This window comes from Lissotriton vulgaris, chromosome 1_1 (assembly GCF_964263255.1).
Source record: "Lissotriton vulgaris chromosome 1_1, aLisVul1.2, whole genome shotgun sequence".
NCBI classification, from domain to species: Eukaryota; Metazoa; Chordata; class Amphibia; order Caudata; family Salamandridae; genus Lissotriton; species Lissotriton vulgaris.
Genome location: NC_141685.1, coordinates 1,942,803,660 through 1,942,823,573, shown reverse-complemented (window position 1 = coordinate 1,942,823,573; position 19,914 = coordinate 1,942,803,660). Strand labels below are relative to the sequence as shown.

Here is a 19,914-nt window from a genome sequence, read left to right as displayed (position 1 = left end):
TCCCCCAAACGTTTTGCCTTCCCCCCTTTTTTTTATGAATTCGTTTTTGTTTGCCTTAGGACTCTGTGCACCTTACCACTGTTAACCAACACTAAAGTGATGTGCTCTCTTTAAACAGTAAAACTGGCTTAGACCCAATTTGCACATTTAATTTACTTATACATCGCTAGTAAAACGATGCTACTTGTACCCAGGACCTGTAAATTAAATGCCACTGGTGTGCCTGCAGCACTTATTGTACCATCCACTTAGGGAGCCTTTTCAAACATGTTTCACTGCCTGAGTATCGTGCATAATCACAATTGTGTGGATCTCACGAATCTGGGAAATGTTATGAATAAATCATTGCAAGAAGCGACATTAACTTTTTGGCATGTGCGAGGCAGCATTTGTGTGCACCCCTAGAGTGCTTATTAAAATCTACTATCATTTTTATATTACCAGATGGATACTAGGCAAAGAATAATATTTCGCTGGTCAATTTTACAGCCTCTCTTCCTTGAGATGCTGTAATATTTGCTCTTAATATTTAATAATTGATTATAATTGACATTGCGCAATGTAAGATTTTCTAAGCAGACACTCAGAAATTCTAATTATAGAATTCTACAAGCCCATCTACAGTTTATATATTTCTCTAATAATATATGGCTTATGGTCCATGGTTAATCAAAAGAAAAACATTGCAGCTGCAATTAGAAATACAAATATTTTTCCACAGAACAAATATTATAATTCCTCTCTGGTTGAAAACTGCAACTTATTTTTAAATCTGAATTCTATTTTTAGGCTGAACCCCAGGCTATATGCGCTTATGCATGCTTCATTTTCATGGCTGGCTACAAGTACAAGCAAAGCAGAACTGTTGCAGAATCCATGGTACGTGCTGACATTTCTACAACTATATTATAAGTACATCGTTGTAATGATGTGTAAATAATACATATCGAAGTTGTGATTATATGAGATGAAGAAATATATGCGCAATCCTGACACGTGTATCACAAATGACCCAAAAGTTGCTGAATCCATAACGATGTCCATGAATAAAATACCACAGTAACTGAATTGCTTTATTACCCTTCCCTACCCAAACTCGTGGCTCCAAGTGTATTGCTATTGTCTATGCCTTACGGTTTGTGCTTTCAACATGATCGAGGACATTTATCATAGCTGATTACTAAAGGAAATACATAACATTATAGCTGGGTAGCTATCAACAAAAGTTTTTAATAGAGGTAGGGGAGAATAAAATCGCAGTTTGTGAACTTGCAACTTTGCATTTTTTTAAAGTTCAGAAGCCTGTTAAAATGTGTAGCTCACCAAGTTTTAAAAAAAACGTGAAACTACTACAAAATCTCTTGCCCCACCTGTTAGAAATGGGGATTCCGGTAGGCCAGGGCATGCGCCAAAGCCAGGCAGAAACCCCCATTTCCAGTCATGGCAAGGGAGTTACACACTGAAGATAACCCCTGCTCACTCCCTTGGTAGCTTGGCACGAGCAGTCAGGCTTATCCCAGAGGCAATGTGTAAAGCGTTTGCGCAACATACAATCACACCCGGCCACACACTAGGCACACTACAAAAGAGACTCCACACAAGGTTATATAAAATAGACTTTGTATTATGTAAAACAAATTAGAATCACCATCACAGATGTATACACTGTGCCAACTGGCACCAGGTCATTATTTACAGGGGACAAGGCAGTGCTAATCGGGTCGCTGCCAGAACCAAGCATAAACAGTAAATGCAACCAACCAGTAATAACAGCCAGTAGCTACGGGTAAAAGGAAGAACCTAGCACTATACCACAATAGGCATAAATCACATTTTGGTCAGGCATGAACCTAAAACACCATAACATGATATTAGGCATGCACGTTAGCATTAGGCATAATCCTAGCGTCTCATAGGGCATAAAAACACATTGTCCAGAACATCAGCATGAATGCATTATACACAAACCATACTTAGGCATAAAATCAACAATGCTAACCTTTGGGAAAAGCTGCACACATTGTAAATGCCCCCACCGTTGCAGGTTAGCCTTTGACGCCACTGCGCAGGGGGGGCCTCACTCTAAGACCCTCAAAGAAAAGTTTGTTCAACGTTCCAGCTGTTGCTAACTGGCGGTACAGCTGTGCAAATTAGCATGTGGCACTATGGCACCTGGGGTGCCCCTACTCTGGGACTCTCAAATTAAAAATGTTGCCCACAACGTTGCAGCTGCCCGCTCCTGCAGCGCAGCTGTGTACAGTAAAACCAGTACTGTGGCAGTGGATCCCCCTCCGCGACTCCAATTAAAGGTGCCCCAGAACGCTGCAGCGGCCAGCAACTGCGGCGCAGCTGAGTAGCCCACAAGAACGCTGGCATGTTGGAGTCCCCCTTTGGGATACTGAAGTTCAAAAATGCCCCCCAGAGTCCCACTCTGGGTCTCCCACGACAGTATTGCCAAAACGTTGCAGCTGCCCACTGTCAACCGGGGCAGCTGTGACAACAACCAAACATGGGCCCTTCTGCTGTCGCTTCCGGAAACATTGATATTCCTCAGAGCTCCCAATCACTGGGACTCTTCTCGTGCCGCCTCCCCTGGACACTGGACTCCTTCCAACAGGGGACAGGCACCAGTATGTGCCTTGACAGTCCACTGCTCTGCCAAGACCTCTCTGGATGCCTTCTTGGGCTCTTGCCACCACAGCTGCCACACCTCTGCTACACGCAGGGCTCTCTCCAATGCATGGGAGCCCCGCCCGTCCACCGGCCACAGCTTCCTCTTCTCGCCCCACCCACAGTCAGGCGCGGGCATCTGTCTTCCGCTTTTGGTGCTCCTGGGCCGCCGGGGTGATTCCCTGGAGGTTTCGGCGGCAATACTGTGTAGGCTCACACTGGTATGAAAGACCTTTGTGGGTTGGGCTTCCGCTAATAAAACATGCAGAAAACGCAGGGCGGGCACCCGCTCGAAGGCAAAAAATGTGGGTGGGCTCCCACTAATAAAATATGCAAAAAACGTGGGGTGGGCTCCTGCTTTCTTTTTATAAAAATGCAGACAATGCGGGTTGGGCTCCCGCTAGTGAGAGAAGCAGAAATGCGGGGTGGGCACCAGCGAAAGAGCTGCAAAATGCGAGTTGGGCACCCGCTCTTCTTGACCACACGTAGGGGGAATCCCACACACCAGGATTCCCTCACAGCACGCTGGCAGCACAGCGCTGCAAGATTCACTCTCCTTCTTGGGGGAATCAAAATATAGCACTCACGAGGTGCTAGGAAACGGGCACAGGCTGGGTAAAGATCAGCAGGCAGTAGGGCAGCTCAGCCCAACAAAGTAGCAGTTCCTAAAAGCAGTCAAACCTAGCAAGGTGGCAATCCTCCTGGCTCAGCAGCCTTTACTCCAGCATAGTCTCCTCCAAGTCCAGTAGTGTCCCCAAATTTGTAGAGGGGCTGTGCTGGACCCAGGCCAGCCAGCACGCAGGGACCCTCAGGAGTCAGCAGCTGGGTCCTGCGGCGGTTCTTCCTGGCAGAGTGTCCCCCCAAGTCAGCACAAGCACACTACTCATGGGGTCACAGCCTCTGTATTCATACACCCTTCTGCCCTGCTACTAAAGAGGGGCAGGAGCTTCTAGAAGGGTCTTTGGGGAAACCAGTCCCAACTGGTCTTTGGGAAGTGTAGAGCACTTAGTTTACCTGGTTCACCCCCTTCCTTTGTGAACTGGGGCTTGGCAATCAAACACACCACAGGTGGCCAGAGCCAGAATTGTACAGGGCAGGCATAGACCTATTCAGGGACAAGGGACTTCTCCGCCCACTACTTCTATTGCAGGTCTCCTATTCAGCCTGACACTGACTCACCCTGCCCTCCCTTGAGCCACCCACACCTCACCATCCCCGGTCACGTCTAGAACCAGACATGCAATACACATCAGGCAGGCGGCACACAAAAATACCAACTTCTAACAGTTGCATTCCTAAAATAGTGAAAATAAATCTGAGAACACCATTGTGCAGCATTTATTATTTCCATTCCACACATACCAAACATGACTCACTTATTTTGTTCCCTTTAGGAGCTATCCCATAAGGGGGGGAGGTTCTCAATGTTAGCCAATGGAGGGCAGAGAGTACATGCACTTTGCACTGCTAAACAGTGCTAAAGTGTCCAGAGTGCTAAAACCGACAACACCATGTTGGAAAAAAACTAGGAGGAAGGCAAAAGGTTTAGGGATGACCCTGCAAAAAGGGCCAAGTCCAACACCACCCCTATACCGATCCATTCCTCCCCCCTGTTCCCTTCCTCTAAGCTCTCCTATTTTAGGAGCACCAAAAGCCTCTGCAAACCCCCACATTTTCCTGGCCCCTAATAGCACTACATGCTGCTGTCCATCCAGTCACCTGATGCAGTTAGAAGAGTTGCAGACTCATAGGCAGCCTGCAGCAGGAAATCAACATTGTTTGTGGGTACCAAGACGTCTCCCTGGGTGATATCCTACAATGTTGGAAAGCTTCATTCAACTTCACCAAGGATCACTTTTATGACTTTACCAGTCGAGTGCATATTTTAATACCCCTAGCTCTGAGTGATAGAATAAACAACAAGAGTGAAGCTCAAGTAGTCTACAATATCACTTACACAGAGATGAAAATATCCTAGTTACTTGTTTTTAATTTTATGCCGTGTTTGGCTCCACTGCACCATGCATGTCAAGCTGATGGGATGGATCATCTGTAGAGGGGCAGAAGCCGTGCAGTAGTATGCCTTTCTGTTCTTTCTTGGCAGATTGAACTCTAGGGAATTATAAATAAACAAACATCCTGCCAACCTTTGCCTCCTCCCTGACTCTAACCACTTTGTTAACACTTGGTTGGAAATTTACAAATTTTTAATGCAACGTAGTGCAGCACCGTAGCAATAGTTGCTGTGCTGCATTCCATTAAACAGAGAAAGAAAACAGCACCATATCTACTAAGAGGAGGCATACTTTTTTGGAGCAAATCTGTGACTGCAGATGTTAATAGACAGGGATTTGCATCAAAACCCATTGGTGGTTGCATGGGAATACCGATGTGCCACCCATAGAATACCATCTTGATGCCAAAACTGTGATGATTTACCGATTCGGTAAAATAGGGAAACATTCAAGGGTGGCAGGGTGTCACATTGACACCCTGTTGCACCCCTGAATAGTGCTTGTGTGCACATATGGCACACATACATGCCATAAGGGCATGTATGTCTGCCACATGGCACTGTTGAAAATGCACATATTTGCATTTTCAAAGGTATTCGGTATTTACCACCAACTAATAGTTGGTGGTAAATAACGAATCCTTACAGCACATAAGCACTCTTAAAAGTGCTTCCTACATGCCATTTACCGATTCGGTAAATACCGAATCAGTAAATAATGATTCGGTAAATACCGAATCGGTAAATACCGATTCGGTATTTACCAAATCATCCCCTACATCAGAAATGGCTCAATACCGGTCGGTAAGCCTGAAATTTACCGAATTTTGGGTTTACCGACCGGTAATGGGCCACCTACATCGGGCCCATAGTGCTTAGAAACATAAAGCAAACTGGGACTATCAGATTGCGCTGGACCTTGTCAAATCGGAAAAGTCAGGCTGACTGTGATGGAGCGCAGGTCATATACAGGAGCCACGCAGATCCCACTTCAAACAGTACTTTCATGGAGGTGGCATTGATGTCGAGGAGCAGAATGCGAGGGGTGTCAAAGGCAATGCGTGGGCGTTGATCTGTAGGATTGTAGGTGACGATTCAGGGTAGATGGGAAAAGGCCGGTTCCGACTGGTGCAAAGTCGACACTGCATGCATTTTAGTGCTGCAGCACATGAAAACCTCTTCCAAAGGACCAGGACTAGATTGGTACCACTTGGCAGGGTAGGACTAACAGATGTCAGATTACAGGTGCTGTTTGGAGAGATGCAGAGAGTCTTTGATGTCCCTGAGACTGCAGAACAGGAGGCAAGCAGACAAGTCCGTGGAGTCCCATTGGATTCCAGTGATGTAGGTCAAGTCCTCTCCACCAGGGCAGAGAGGTCAGCAGGCAGGTCAGCAAAGCAGAAAAGCAACTCTTCCAGAGGAGCAGTCCTTCAGAGAGGCAGTCTTTCAGCAGGACAGCAGTTCTTCTTTCTGGTAGAGTATCCATAGAAGTCAAGTTCTTATACCCAGTGGTGCCTTTGAAGTTGGGGAGACTTCAAAGAGGGACTCTGAAGTGCACACAGGTCCTCTCTTTTCCGCCCTACCTCAATACACACTACACAGGGTATGCAGCTCTTTGTGTGGGGAGAAGCTCACCCCTTTTAGGTGCATGTATTAGCTGCTTCCTCACATCCTGCCCAGGATGACCCATCAAGATGTTAATGGCCCATCAGGATGTGAATGGTCCATCTGGAACACCTCAGCTCCCTTTGTGTGTAACTGTCTACAAGGAAAAGCCCCCAAAGACCAGCTGTCACTCACCCCAGACAGGTATTGGAGACAGGCAGAGGCACACAGTGCTTTAGAGCAGAAAATGCCAGCTTTCTAAATGTGGTATTTTTTAAAGATGTAATCATAAATCCAACGTTACTATTAAAGAGGATTTATCATGACAAGTGCGTAGGTGCCAAACATGACTGTACTACTCCTTTTCAATCAGAATTACACTTAACACATGCATTAAGGAACCCCCAATGTCAACCTATGAGAGGGGTAGGTCTCACTGTAGTGAAAAAACGAATGTGGGTGTTTTTTTACTACTAGTACATGTAAAACCAAAAAGTATATGTCCTGCCTATAAATTACACAGCACCCTGTCCTATGGGCTACCCAGACCCTCCCTTAATGGCGACCTATGTTTATTTAAAAAAGGGGAGTTTAAGGCTAGGCAAGGTTTTTAAATGCCAAGTAGACATGTCAGTGAACTGCACTCACAGGCTCTGCAGTAGCCGGTCTGCAAGATGTTTGAAGGGCTATTTAATTTGGTGGCACAATCAGTGCTGGAGGACCACTAGTAGCATTTAATTGACAAGTCCTGGGCACACGTAGCGTACTTCACTAGGGACCTGTAAGTAAATTAAATATGCCAGTTGTAGATACACCAATATTACCATGTTTTAGGGGAGTGAGCACATGCACTTTAGCAGTTGTTAGCAGTGGTACAGTGGCCAGAGCCCTAAGGGCAACAAAAACAGATTAATAAAAAGTGAGGCAAAACAAGCAAAATGTTTGGGGAGGAGACCGCCCTAAGGCCATATGCCTTACATGGCATAATGACAACATATGCCTCCTGCTTTTGGGCTTCCATTACCATTCTCCTATACTTTCTATGTCATTGAGGCTGGTCCAGATGCGGGCATCATGCTCACAAGTGGTTCTGTAACTTAAAGTTGCCGCAGACCATAGCAGAGGTCTGTTGCTTCCAGGGATCTCTACAGACACCCAGGATCCAGGGTAGAGTATGAGAGAGATACTACAGTATTACCTGGTTCTGCCCGATTTGCCTTAGTATGTGGAGACTCATAGGTGGTGGTGAGCCTGTGCTAGATTTTCGTTTGACATCTGCAAATTCATTGCCTTCTTAGGGTCTGTGGTGGTGGATGCAAACGTGCAGCACTTTACTTGGTTTTCTGGTGACTGGGGAAATATAAGAGAAGGCACGGAGAAGCAACAACTTCCTCTGTGCTGTGTTATAAGAATAATGGCTAACTGATTTAGTTCTATATATTACTATGGTAACATCCTGTTTAAGCCATACACAGTATTGCAGTTTGAGGTTGCAACAAGGATATAACTACCTAATAGTAGAAAATGACCACCATGCAAAATACTTGGAGGGGAGGCCCTACGGTAAGACTATGCCTACAACAAATAAAGGAAAGGGGCCGCAATTCTTCTGGGCCATCTCAGAACATTATTAAAATATCATTCAGGCATTGTAAGGAATTGATTGAGTGAGGTGAAAACTCTACCCAAGCAATAACCATAATCCTTGTCATGGTGAATTACAAAAGTCACTAAATTAACCTGTGCTTAACCCTCTGCTAACTTGGCCCAAAAGCAGTCAGGCTCAACTTAAAGAGCACTGTGTAAAGTATTTATGAAAACAAACAGTAATAAAGTAAAAAAAAACACAAAAATCCCACACCAATTAGAAAAATAGAGAAAATTGTACTAATTAAAATTACACAGAAATGAATTAAATCCAACCATAGAAATTTCTGACTTAGAAGAAATTCTTCGAATAAGTCCTGGAGAAGCTAGAGTTTAAAGGAGGTAAGGTAGAAAGCTGAGTCCAAGGAGGAGTCATCGTTGCAGGTGATGCTGGACGAGGTCTCAATGAAGTCGTCGATGATGGCGGGAACAAGCTTAGAGTGTGAAAAGCCTGCTTTCCAGGCCGAGGAGGTCCTCATCGTTAATACTGAGCCTGTCTCCGTCGAGGCGGGTGAAGAATTTTACCTTCTGGCTTAGACAATAGAATGAGAGTGTTATTGAATCTAACATTCCTCTGGAAAGAGTGAAAATTCCCTCACACTGACCAAAACTCTTTCTCAAAGCAAGAATATTAATTTGGTGATTTGGGGTTCTAAACAAATTTGTCATTGAGGGTTGTTCATAACTAAAGAAAGCTGACATTTCAGTGGATCAATGAGCAATAGCTTTCAAGAACTGATCCCTAGACTCTAGCAAACAAGGACCTGAGTTCAATGACTGAAAGACCTTTATTAACTCTACAGTACTCTAGCTGACCTTAATTCAGAGACATTAGGGATAAAATATATTCACCAATAAGCAGATAAATCTGGGCATCAGAGCAACAAACTTAGAGGGAAGTATTCACTACTCCCAGAGCAGAGTAACTAAATGCTTTGACTGTAACAATGTTCAATAGGAACAAAACTGTAATCTATATGGGCATTAAAATCACTGTTTGCAAATGATTCATGAGCTGAATGGTCAATAGAAGAATAATCGGCAACCCTTTGAGGCAAATGCCAAACTCATTTCACAGCCTTTGATCTGATATATGTTCTAGAGCAAACCGCATTGCTCACTGAGTGTGTTTCAAAGCTGTTAGCTGGTTTCTGATCCAAGTAATTTTGATCAGTCCTAAGATTGTATCTCCCTCTAGAATAAAAAAAGTACTCGGAAAGTTGTGCCTTTAATTTTTCAAGATTTGTTTAATTTTGTCAGCCTATATTTCTATAACTCTTTGCAATTATTTGGGCAATAGATGTTGATTAAGACTGGAGAAGAAATTCAAAAATTATTATGTCTGGCAAATTAATACAACTGAGAAGTATCCAATCACAGGCAATTTCTATTTGGTGAACTGATAAATTAATATTAGTAGAAACAAAAGTGAGTACCTTTCATACAAACCCTTTGTTGGGCTTTTCATAGTTTTTGCCACTGAGTTGAAATCAAAACAACTGAGGTCTTACAAGTAGTAACGTCTCTTGGAGCAATAAACACATCATAATCCTAGAAATGCATAAACGAGTTTTACAGTATTTAAGGGCAATACAAAATGGTAATCGCACATATCCTATAACTCGCCATTTTGAGAGGTTCCATGGTAAAGATGTGCAAGGAATTTCATATTATGTGGTTGATTCAGTGGCAAGAGATGTTTGTGGTGGGAATAGAGAAAAAAAGCTTCCGACATTAGAATCCCACTATATTATTGAATTAAACACCAAGCAACCGGAAGGCCTTAATGTAGAAGAGGATCTATATATGCACTTGTAGATAAATCATTTATGTAATGGAACAATTTTGCCCATGAAATCGCGAAATATAAACAAAATGAGGTTTTTAAAGTATTATAGAAGGTTTTAAATCACATAATTCACGTAACAGACATATTAGTAGTAGGCAATATATCTTAGTGTAGATGTATAGAGTATATTCATGCTGGCAGGGGTGATGAACTGGTATCTTGAGAAATGGATGAGGTTAAGTAAAAGCCCACTGGGGCTTGATTGAGGATCATGATAGGCATAGTTTGCCCACTTGGGCAGTATTCTTGTATGCTGATTATCAAAATCAAAAGAGGGTCTGAATGTGTATACATAATAACAAATTTCATAATTGAATTTTATTATTTTGGATTTTTGCTATAACTTGGCTTTTCCTTGTTTCAAATGTAAAGATGCTCAAAATACATCCTGCCGTAGTGAATCGTACAAATGTCATGAATTGTGGTAATTATTATTTTTTAACAAACCACTCATTGCTTTGGAAAATGTGAAATAAACTACGAGTCTGTTTTAAATTTTTTCTGTTTTGCAGTTTTGCACGTGACGCGTAACAATCACGCATTATTTACAAATGGTTGCTCCCATTACTTCTGTTATCGGTGAGCAAGGCAGCTGGGCAGCCGAAACACGTTCAATGGGGCTGAAATAAAGTAATTTGAGCAGCTACATGAGGCGTCATCATCCTTGAGTGAGAGAATCGAATGCGCATATATATGTGTGTGTATATATATAGATATATATATATATATATATACACACATAAATACATATATATATATACATACACACACATATATATATAGATATATAGACAGAAAGAAGTACAAAAAGTTAACAGAATATATATATATATATATATATATATATATATATATATATATATATATATATATATATATATATATATATATATATATATATATATATATATATATATATATATATATATCGCAACGCACTTCCAAACTATTGCGTTTAGAAAAACGGCAAGCACTCCGATGTTGTGATCAAAAAGTCAATTTATTTCCAAACACCCTACACCCCCGACAGACGCGCTTTGCTCACAGGCTTCGTCAGTGTCAGTATTGTGCAAACTTTCTCGCCATTTTAAACTATCCGCCCTCCTTCATGTCATCAAAATAGATGACGGTCAATTACATTTTTCCTGGCGGCCATCTTGTAGTATGTTAATACAAAGGTTTTCACATTGTTCAACATTGACGACAGATAAAGTGCTAAGTGCAAAATTAAAAGTGTTTGACAACAACAAATATTATTACCATATAGTGCACACTTTTGGTATATCATATTAGGTACCATGTATTTACAAATAAATTTAGTCCGTTTGGGTTCCTACCCATTTGTTGTGTGGGGGTGTATCCCCTAATTCATATCACAAACATCTGTGCAGATATTTTTTACTAATATAGTATATTACATTATAGAGCCCTATAAGTCCTATACAAATATTTACAAGTATAATCTACACAGCACTAGAACAGTTCATTTACAGTTCTTCCTTTGAAGCCCTGTATGGGCTAGTAACCAGAGAATGTATGGTACCACTATTTACATATTTATATATTTATAAGGCATTCATGGGGAGCAAACATGTATGCTTCAATTGTTGAAAAAAAAATATATATATATATTTTATATATATATATATATATATATATAATATATATATATATATATATATATATATATATATATATATATATATATATATATATATATATATATATATATATATATATATAAAGAAAGATACCATCAAAGTTTATACAATTGGAGGTCCGCAGGGTTGATCACTACGTATGAATTTGATTATTTAAAGAACAATTACCCAGTGACACCACATCTCTATCTCATCCCTAAAATCCACAAAAATGAACTTTGTCCCCCCAGGAAGGCCCATAATATCGGCAATTGGGGGACTTTTTGAAAATACCAGCAAGTTCATTGATTACTTTTTGCAACCCTACGTACAGAAAATTGCCTTCTTACATCAACGACAGTGGGGATTTTTTAGCAAAAAATTATGATGTCAATTGGCAGTCAGATTTTGTCTTTGTAACTTTGGATGTACAGAGTTTGTACACCAGTATTCGACATCGTGAAGGTTTGCGTGCCATCAAACACTATCTAGACACCAGGAACATTGAACTATATCAGCACACTGCCATGCTACTACAAATGATAGAGTGGTGTCTCGAAAGTAACACGTTCATGTTCAATAAACTTCTCTACAGGCAAATACAGGGGACTGCCATGGGTACTTGCTTCGCCCCCAGTTATGCTAAATTGCATATGGGCTGGTGGGAGGAGCAAGTACTCATGGCAGATTTTAGCACGCAAATGTTAACAAATGTGATGCAATATAGTCGTTACATAGACAACATTTTTTTAATATGGAAAGGCAGTGAGGAAAGTGCAAGGGAATTTGCTGAAGAACTGAATGAGAACTCTTTGAACTTAAAGTTCACATGTAACACAAGCAATACCTCGATTGTTTTCTTAGACTTGGAACTATTTGTTTCCGACAATAAGATTCAAACGAGGACCCATCGAAAACCTACTTCCGGCAATACTATCTTGCATGCCGGGAGTTTTCACCCTCCCAGCCTGATCACCAGTATCCCCTATGCTGAGTGCCTCAGAATGAAGCGCAATTGTAGCACACAAGAAAGCTTTGAAACATCCAAAGAACAGTTGTTCAAAAGATTGCGCTTGTGAGGCTACTCTGAGAAGACTCTTGAAACTGCAGAGACTAAGAGCATGACTAAGAGTAGAGATAGTCTTTTATTCAAAGACACAACCCCTGGTCCATCTAGTAAAAAAATCGAGACACCACGAATCATTACAGGATACAATGCCTATCACACACAAGTACGCAGAATTTTGTATAGGCACTGGCCCGTAGTACGCAGTGATCCCACACTAGGAACATCATGTGCCAAGTTGCCGCAGATAACATACCGAAGGGCCAAGTCGATGAAGCAGGAACTAGTATCCAACATCCCGAGCCAAGTTAGTAATATCAACTGGCTTCGAAGCAAAAAGGGATTTTTCTAGTGCACTAAGTGCAAAGCATGTCAACATGGAATAAATAACTAGAGAGAAGGGGGGAGAAGGGGGGTAAACTAAACTAGGTCGGCCTCCAGTCTATATCAGAAAAAAAGGAACTCCTGGAAGGGTTTCAGAGACCTAGTTTATGTGTATGGTAACTGCTAAATTTTAACAGTGTTTGCCAAAAATAAGAAAGAAAAATTTCTTTCTATAGTCCCCTCACTCACCGGGGTTTCCCCACGGTGACATGCTTCATCATTGGGGCTTCCCAGTTCTCTACGAAAAGGGGCGTGCTGCAACTAGGCGGACTACGCAGGAGCACTGTTATAGTGACGGGCTATGTGTGGTGCAAAGTGTGGTGATGGTGGAGTGGGTGTGTGATTAAAAATACCGTGCTAGTGGGCCTCAACAATTTATTCTGCTCCTAGTTTGGTATACTAAAAAGGGGTGACACTGTTATCTGGCCTTAAGTTAGGGCTAGATCAGTGTTCAGTGGTCGACATGTTTCAAGCTTCCCCAAGCTTTTCATCAGGACCATACAGGGTCCAGCCCTGTATATTCCACTCCTATATTTAAATAAATAAATGAATTTATCTCAATATAATGTCTTTACGCTGCTAATTAATAAACATGCGTATTGCATACATACGATTTAGTATCTTATTGTTGCATATGTAAAGGTGCTAATTTGCACTTCATGGTCTCAGGCGAGGGCAGGATCACCTCGTGGAAACATTGTTCCTATTGGGAAACCCGCTCGGTATTACCTATTCGATCCTCACCCGACCTTTACATATGCAACAATAAGATACTAAATCGTATGTATAAAATACGCATGTTTATTAATTAGCAGCGAAAAGACATTATATTGAGATAAATTCATTTATTTATTTAAATATAGGAGTGGAATATACAGGGCTGGACCCTGTATGGTCCTGATGAAAAGCTTGGGGGAGCTTGAAACATGTCGACCACTGAACACTGATCTAGCCCTAACTTAAGGCCAGAAAACAGTGTCACCCCTTTTTAGTATACCAAACTAGGAGCAGAATAAATTGTTGAGGCCCACTAGCACAGTATTTTTAATCACACACCCACTCCACCATCACCACACTTTGCACCACACATAGCCCGTCACTATAACAGTGCTCCTGCGTAGTCCGCCTAGTCGCAGCACGCCCCTTTTCGTAGAGAACTGGGAAGCCCCAATGATGAAGGATGTCACCGTGGGGAAACCCCGGTGAGTAAGGGGACTATAGAAAGAAATTTTTCTTTCTCATTTTTGGCAAACACTGTTAAAATTTAGCAGTTACCATACACATAAACTAGGTCTCTGAACCCCTCACAGGAGTTCCTTTTTTTCTAACATGGAATAAATACCAGCAAAGTGCAGCTCCCACGTAGGAAGACACCATTAGAAATAAGAGGGATCTTCAATTGTAAAACAGACTATGCCATCTATGTTTTACAATGTACATGTAAAAAGCGTTATGTTGGTAGTACATTGCATCCAGTGCATGTAAGGATCTTACAGCACTTAAGAGCGGATGCAAACGGTGACCAAAGCTACCCGTGGCACACCACATTAATGCTTTTCATGGAGGGAGATAGAAGACCTGCAATATTTTGTCATCGACAGTGTCAGCAAGAATATAAGAGGAGGCAATAGACTCCTAGCACTTAGAAGATTGGAGTCGAGATTTATCATCATGCTACAAACCAAGACTCCTAATGGCTTAAATTCTGACGAAGCATTGAGTGTGTATTTATAATCTAACACTTAGAGATAGGTCCTGTATATGTAATATCACCAATTTTTTTGCTCCATGCAAAGCTGTCAATCTCACTCCTCTGAAAACTTCGTGGTAAGGGTGCTTGAACAAGTACAATAGCACCAATAATTTGATTTAACTTAATTTTCACAATATGATATTTCACTATTTGGAGCGCATTGGGCAATTCACACTATAACTAATTTACACATAGGAAATATATTAGCCACAGTACTGAAAGATCCAATATCAGGCATAGAGAGCTATTGGATGGGATAATTCATTACCGATAGGAATGAGCGGATACTAATAGTCCATAGTCGGTTAAAAGCCCACTGGGGCAGAACACACAATGTAATATTGGCGACAAATGGTCTATGGAAATTGATGCATGTTTTTGACATGAAGCTAATAATGTAATTCAGTACTGTTTTATTTCATTCTATTTTTTTATTTTATTTTTCAAGTTTCACACTTTAAAATAATTTTTCTTTGCACATAACGTAGGGGTTGCGTGTATGTTTATCATTGTTGCATCCCTATGGAAACATAGATATATCATATAGAGGATATATTATCAACAGCATTAATTGTAAAGTATGTTTTTAAATAAGATCTTTATAAAATGTCCTTAAATCAAACATAATTAATTATGTAGATACGGTTTACATGAATAGCTGTCTTATCAAATGCTGTATTTAATTTGAAAGAAAGACTACCTGTCATGCAATGAATTTTTGACTGAATGCAACATACCTCTTCTATGTCAATCAAAATGAGGAGGGGTACCATAGCAACCGATGTACGTCACTAGTAAGCTCCAAAAACCTTGTATATATTCCCGTAGCACCCACTGTGAAGTTGTTGTGAACAAGGCGGGTTTCCGGCCGAAACGCATAAAGCCATTTTCGTTGAGAGAGTAAAATAATTCCTCTTTGTTAAGAATCCCACGGTGTCAACGCCGCATCAAGAAACGAAGGATTGGATGACATATATATATATATATATATATATATATATATATATATATATATATATATATATATATATATATATATATATATATATATATATATATATATATATATATATTTATATATATATACCTACTGGCGGTCGCCAGTAGGTATATATAGTTAGGATTTTTTCCCTATGGGATTTTTGAAAATTCTATGCCTAATAACTTTGGCGTTTGTGGACGGAATTGGCTGAAATGTTCAGGAAAATGGCACATTTTGTTTCTGAGCAGCTCCTGGAAATTTGAGGGGGGTTCATCAAGGGGGGGCCGAGAAAAAAGGGGCTCCCAAAACGCGTTTTTCCCATGTTAATTTCCATAGGGCGGTTGGACTCACTTTTAGCCCGAACGGCTGAATGGATTTCCACGAAACTTGGCAAAATTGTAGGGACTGTTAGCCCGATGTGCCTTTGCTAGGTCTCAATATATGTGCTTCAGTGGATTTTGAGAAATTAACGTTTAAATCAAGATATATATCTGTAACAGCGCTCCGGGCAGCGCTCCGGTTCGCGTACTTTTCGCTTATCGGAACTTTGCGAAGCGAAGCTGATTGGCTCTCCGCTGTCTGTCAACATTCTAAACAGTCCGGTGCGGCCGCCATCTTGTCTCTCGGTAGGATCGAGAGACAAGAGGAGGCCAAAACAAAGGGGGAAATGAAGGAAAGGGGGCAAGGTAGACCCCTTCTGACCCCCTAGGATTGATGAGGGGATATTATAGAGCCACGCTGGGCCCCAAAAAAAAAAAAAATCCGATTTTTTCGCCGTAGAGACGCGTCTTGGTACGCGAACCGGGCAGCTAACCGGGCAGCTAACCGGGAAGCTAACCGGCAGTGTAACGAGAGTCTGACGAGTAGCTGATTGGCTGTCAACATTGTAAACAGTCCGGAGCGGCCGCCATCTTGTCTCTCGGTAGGATCGAGAGACAAGAGGAGGCCAAAACAAAGGGGGAAATGAAGGAAAGGGGCAAGGTAGACCCCTTCTGACCCCCTAGGATTGATGAGGGGATATTATAGAGCCACGCTGAGCCCAAAAAAAAAAAAAAAAAATCCGATTTTTTCGCCGTAGAGACGCGTCTTGGTACGCGAACCGGGCAGCTAACCGGACAGCTAACCGGCAGTGTAACGGGAGTCTGAGGAGAAGCTGATTGGCTGTTATCATTGTAAACAGTCTGGAGCGGCCGCCATCTTGTCTCTCTGTGGGATCGAGAGACAAGAGGTGGAAAAAAAAAAGGTGTAAATGAATGAAAGGGGTAAGGCAAACCCCTCCTGAACCCCTAGGATTGATGAGGGGGCTATTAAAGTTCCCTGGGGGGTGAAAAAAAAATTGTGATTTTTCGCGGTAAAGGTGCTTCCTGGTACGTTAACCGGGCAGCTAACCGGCAGCGTAACGGGAGTCCGACATATTGTGTTTTTTGAACGTTTGTGATATGTGCACGTGTGGATTTTGTCTAATTAAGGTTAAAAAAATATTATATATATCTTTAAGCGTGTAATGGCGCGCTTACGTTTTGGGTTTGGTTTGCGCTGCAGAGACAATACGTCACGGTTATGCGATGCATCATGAGGCGTCTCACGTGCTACGTGATACGTCACTTAATAAAGAATATATTTTACAGCTATAGATATTAGCTTTTAAAAAACCAATGAAATTCACAGAAAAAACCATAGGTTATAGACCATATATAGTTAGGAATTTGCATTTACAAAACCTTGAAAATTCACTGAAAAAACCATAGGTTATAGACCATATATAGTTAGGGATTAGCATTTAAAAAACCTTATTTTACTCGCACAAAACCATTGAGATTCCATATATAGTTAGATGCACTAACTATATATCGCGGACCCGCAATCCACTGCTAATGATGTCACATATTACATCATTCATGACATGGTCAGTGACATCACTGATGACATCTCAAATGACATCACTGATGACATCACTGACATCTCATTTGACATTACTGATTACATCGCTGATGATATCATTTATGTGATAATACATCTTCAGACTCTAATATAACCTTAGATACACTCAGTGTAAACAGGCACTCACAGACTGTCACACATCCATGGAGTTACCCACACACCTAGTCAGTCATGCAAAGAATCAATCACACCTCCATTTCCTCAACTATACAGTTATACACACCTTACTTATTCAAACATATACTAACACATATTTACTCTCTTATACAATCCTTGATACAAGTTCACAATGATTCATACAGCCACTCTCACATTCACTGGCTCTTATGTTCAGTTATTTATATATGTCAACTCTCACATGGAGTGTGTTTTACATATGTACTTACTTTGACATGTAGAACTGAGATATCCATTCACTCACCAATATACTCATGCACACAGTCAACTGTCCATACAGCTGTTTCTACATGCACTTTTGAACCCATACACCTAGGGAATCAACTGCTCACACATCTATGCACAGAGTTATACACCTCCCAGCCACCCACACACATACTCAGTCTCCCATACAAATACTTGGGCAACCATTCAATAACCCATATAGTTGCTGATATAGCTACTGATTTAAATATTGAGCAGTTTACAGAAGAACATAAATAATGATTGCCAAATTAAGACACTTTAATCACTAACCCATGCACTCAGTGAGACACATTTAATCATTCTCTCATACAGTCAGTCATGCACCTACTAAATCCTTCATCCAGACACTTATACATCCACTCATTCTTCAATATGTAAGACATATTTTAACTTTACAGAAACATACAGTCACTGGGTGTTGTCATCAGTGATGTCATTAGTGATGTCATTTGAGATGTCATCAGTGATGTCATCAGTGATGTCACTGACCATGTCATGAATGATGTAATATGTGACATCATTAGCAGTGGATTACGGGTCCGCGATATATAGTTAGTGCATCTAACTATATATGGAATTTCAATGGTTTTGTGCGAGTAAAATAAGGTTTTTTAAATGCTAATCCCTAACTATATATGGTCTATAACCTATGGTTTTTTCAGTGAATATATATATAGATATATATATATATATCAAGTTCCACAGGTTACCCACAAAGCAGGGCGCACTCACTGGTTGGCGTTTCATCAAGACAAGGAAGAGTCAGGTACATCCAGCGTCTGCAGTAACCTGACGCGTTTCAAGTATTCCACCCTCAATCATAGGTTTCACTGCTGCACACAAACAAACTGCCAGCAAAAATGGTTTCCAGCGATCACCCTTTTTATTTAACAATCAATCCAACTCAGGTGAGTAAAACTTCAGATTGCATGCTGGGACTGGAAGTCCATATACTAATTCCCCAGTGGACTGCAGGCAGTTCTTGTGTAAATAATGTCAATCACGGATGCGCCAGGACACACCCTTCGAAAATAAACCATACGCCTGTAAGTTCTGAACCGCTGAAAACAACTCCAGCGACAGAGCCGCCTGCTTTGCGGCGGTGCGCCCCCAGGCCGGGTCGGCCGTACAAATCAAGTTCCACAGGTTACCCACAAAGCAGGGCGCACTCACTGGTTGGCGTTTCATCAGGACAAGGAAGAGTCAGGTACATCCAGCGTCTGCAGTAACCTGAGGCGTTTCGAGTATTCCACCCTTAATCATAGGTTTCACTGCTGCACACAAACAAACTGCCAGAAAAATGGTTTCCAGCGATCACCCTTTTTATATTTAACATTCAATCCAACTCAGGTGAGTAAAACTTCAGATTGCATGCTGGGACTGGAAGTCCATATACTAATTCCCCAGTGGGCTGCAGGCAGTTCTTGTGTAAATAATGTCAATCAAGGATGCGCCAGGACACACCCTTCGAAAATAAACCATACGCCTGTAAGTTCTGAACCGCTTAAAACAACTCCAGCGACAGAGCCGCCTGCTTCGTGGCGGTGCCCCCCCCGGCCGGGTCGGCCTTACAAATCAAGTTCCACAGGTTACCCACAAAGCAGGGCGCACTCACTGGTTGGCGTTTCATCAGGACAAGGAAGAGTCAGGTACATCCAGCGTCTGCAGTAACCTGACGCGTTTCGAGTATTCCACCCTTAATCATAGGTTTCACTGCTGCACACAAACAAACTGCAAGCAATAATGGTTTCCAGCGATCACCCTTTTTATTTAACAATCAATCCAACTCAGGTGAGTAAAACTTCAGATTGCATGCTGGGACTGGAAGTCCATATATTAATTCCCCAGTGGGCTGCAGGCCGTTCTTGTGTAAATAAAGTCAATCACGGATGCACCAGGACACACCCTTCCAAAATAAACCATACGCCTGTAAGTTCTGA

General features: G+C 41.5%; 1 protein-coding gene across 1 annotated transcript in view; it reads left to right on the top strand.

The window, feature by feature from the left end:
* LOC147751414 (uncharacterized) overlaps positions 1-19,914 on the top strand; it is a 609,436-nt gene that overhangs the window by 280,884 nt on the left and 308,638 nt on the right. Inside the window, exon 9 of the mRNA XM_086933195.1 lies at positions 790-879. Within this exon, the coding sequence (XP_086789321.1) occupies positions 790-879 (90 nt within the window). The remainder of the gene's footprint in view (positions 1-789; positions 880-19,914) is intronic.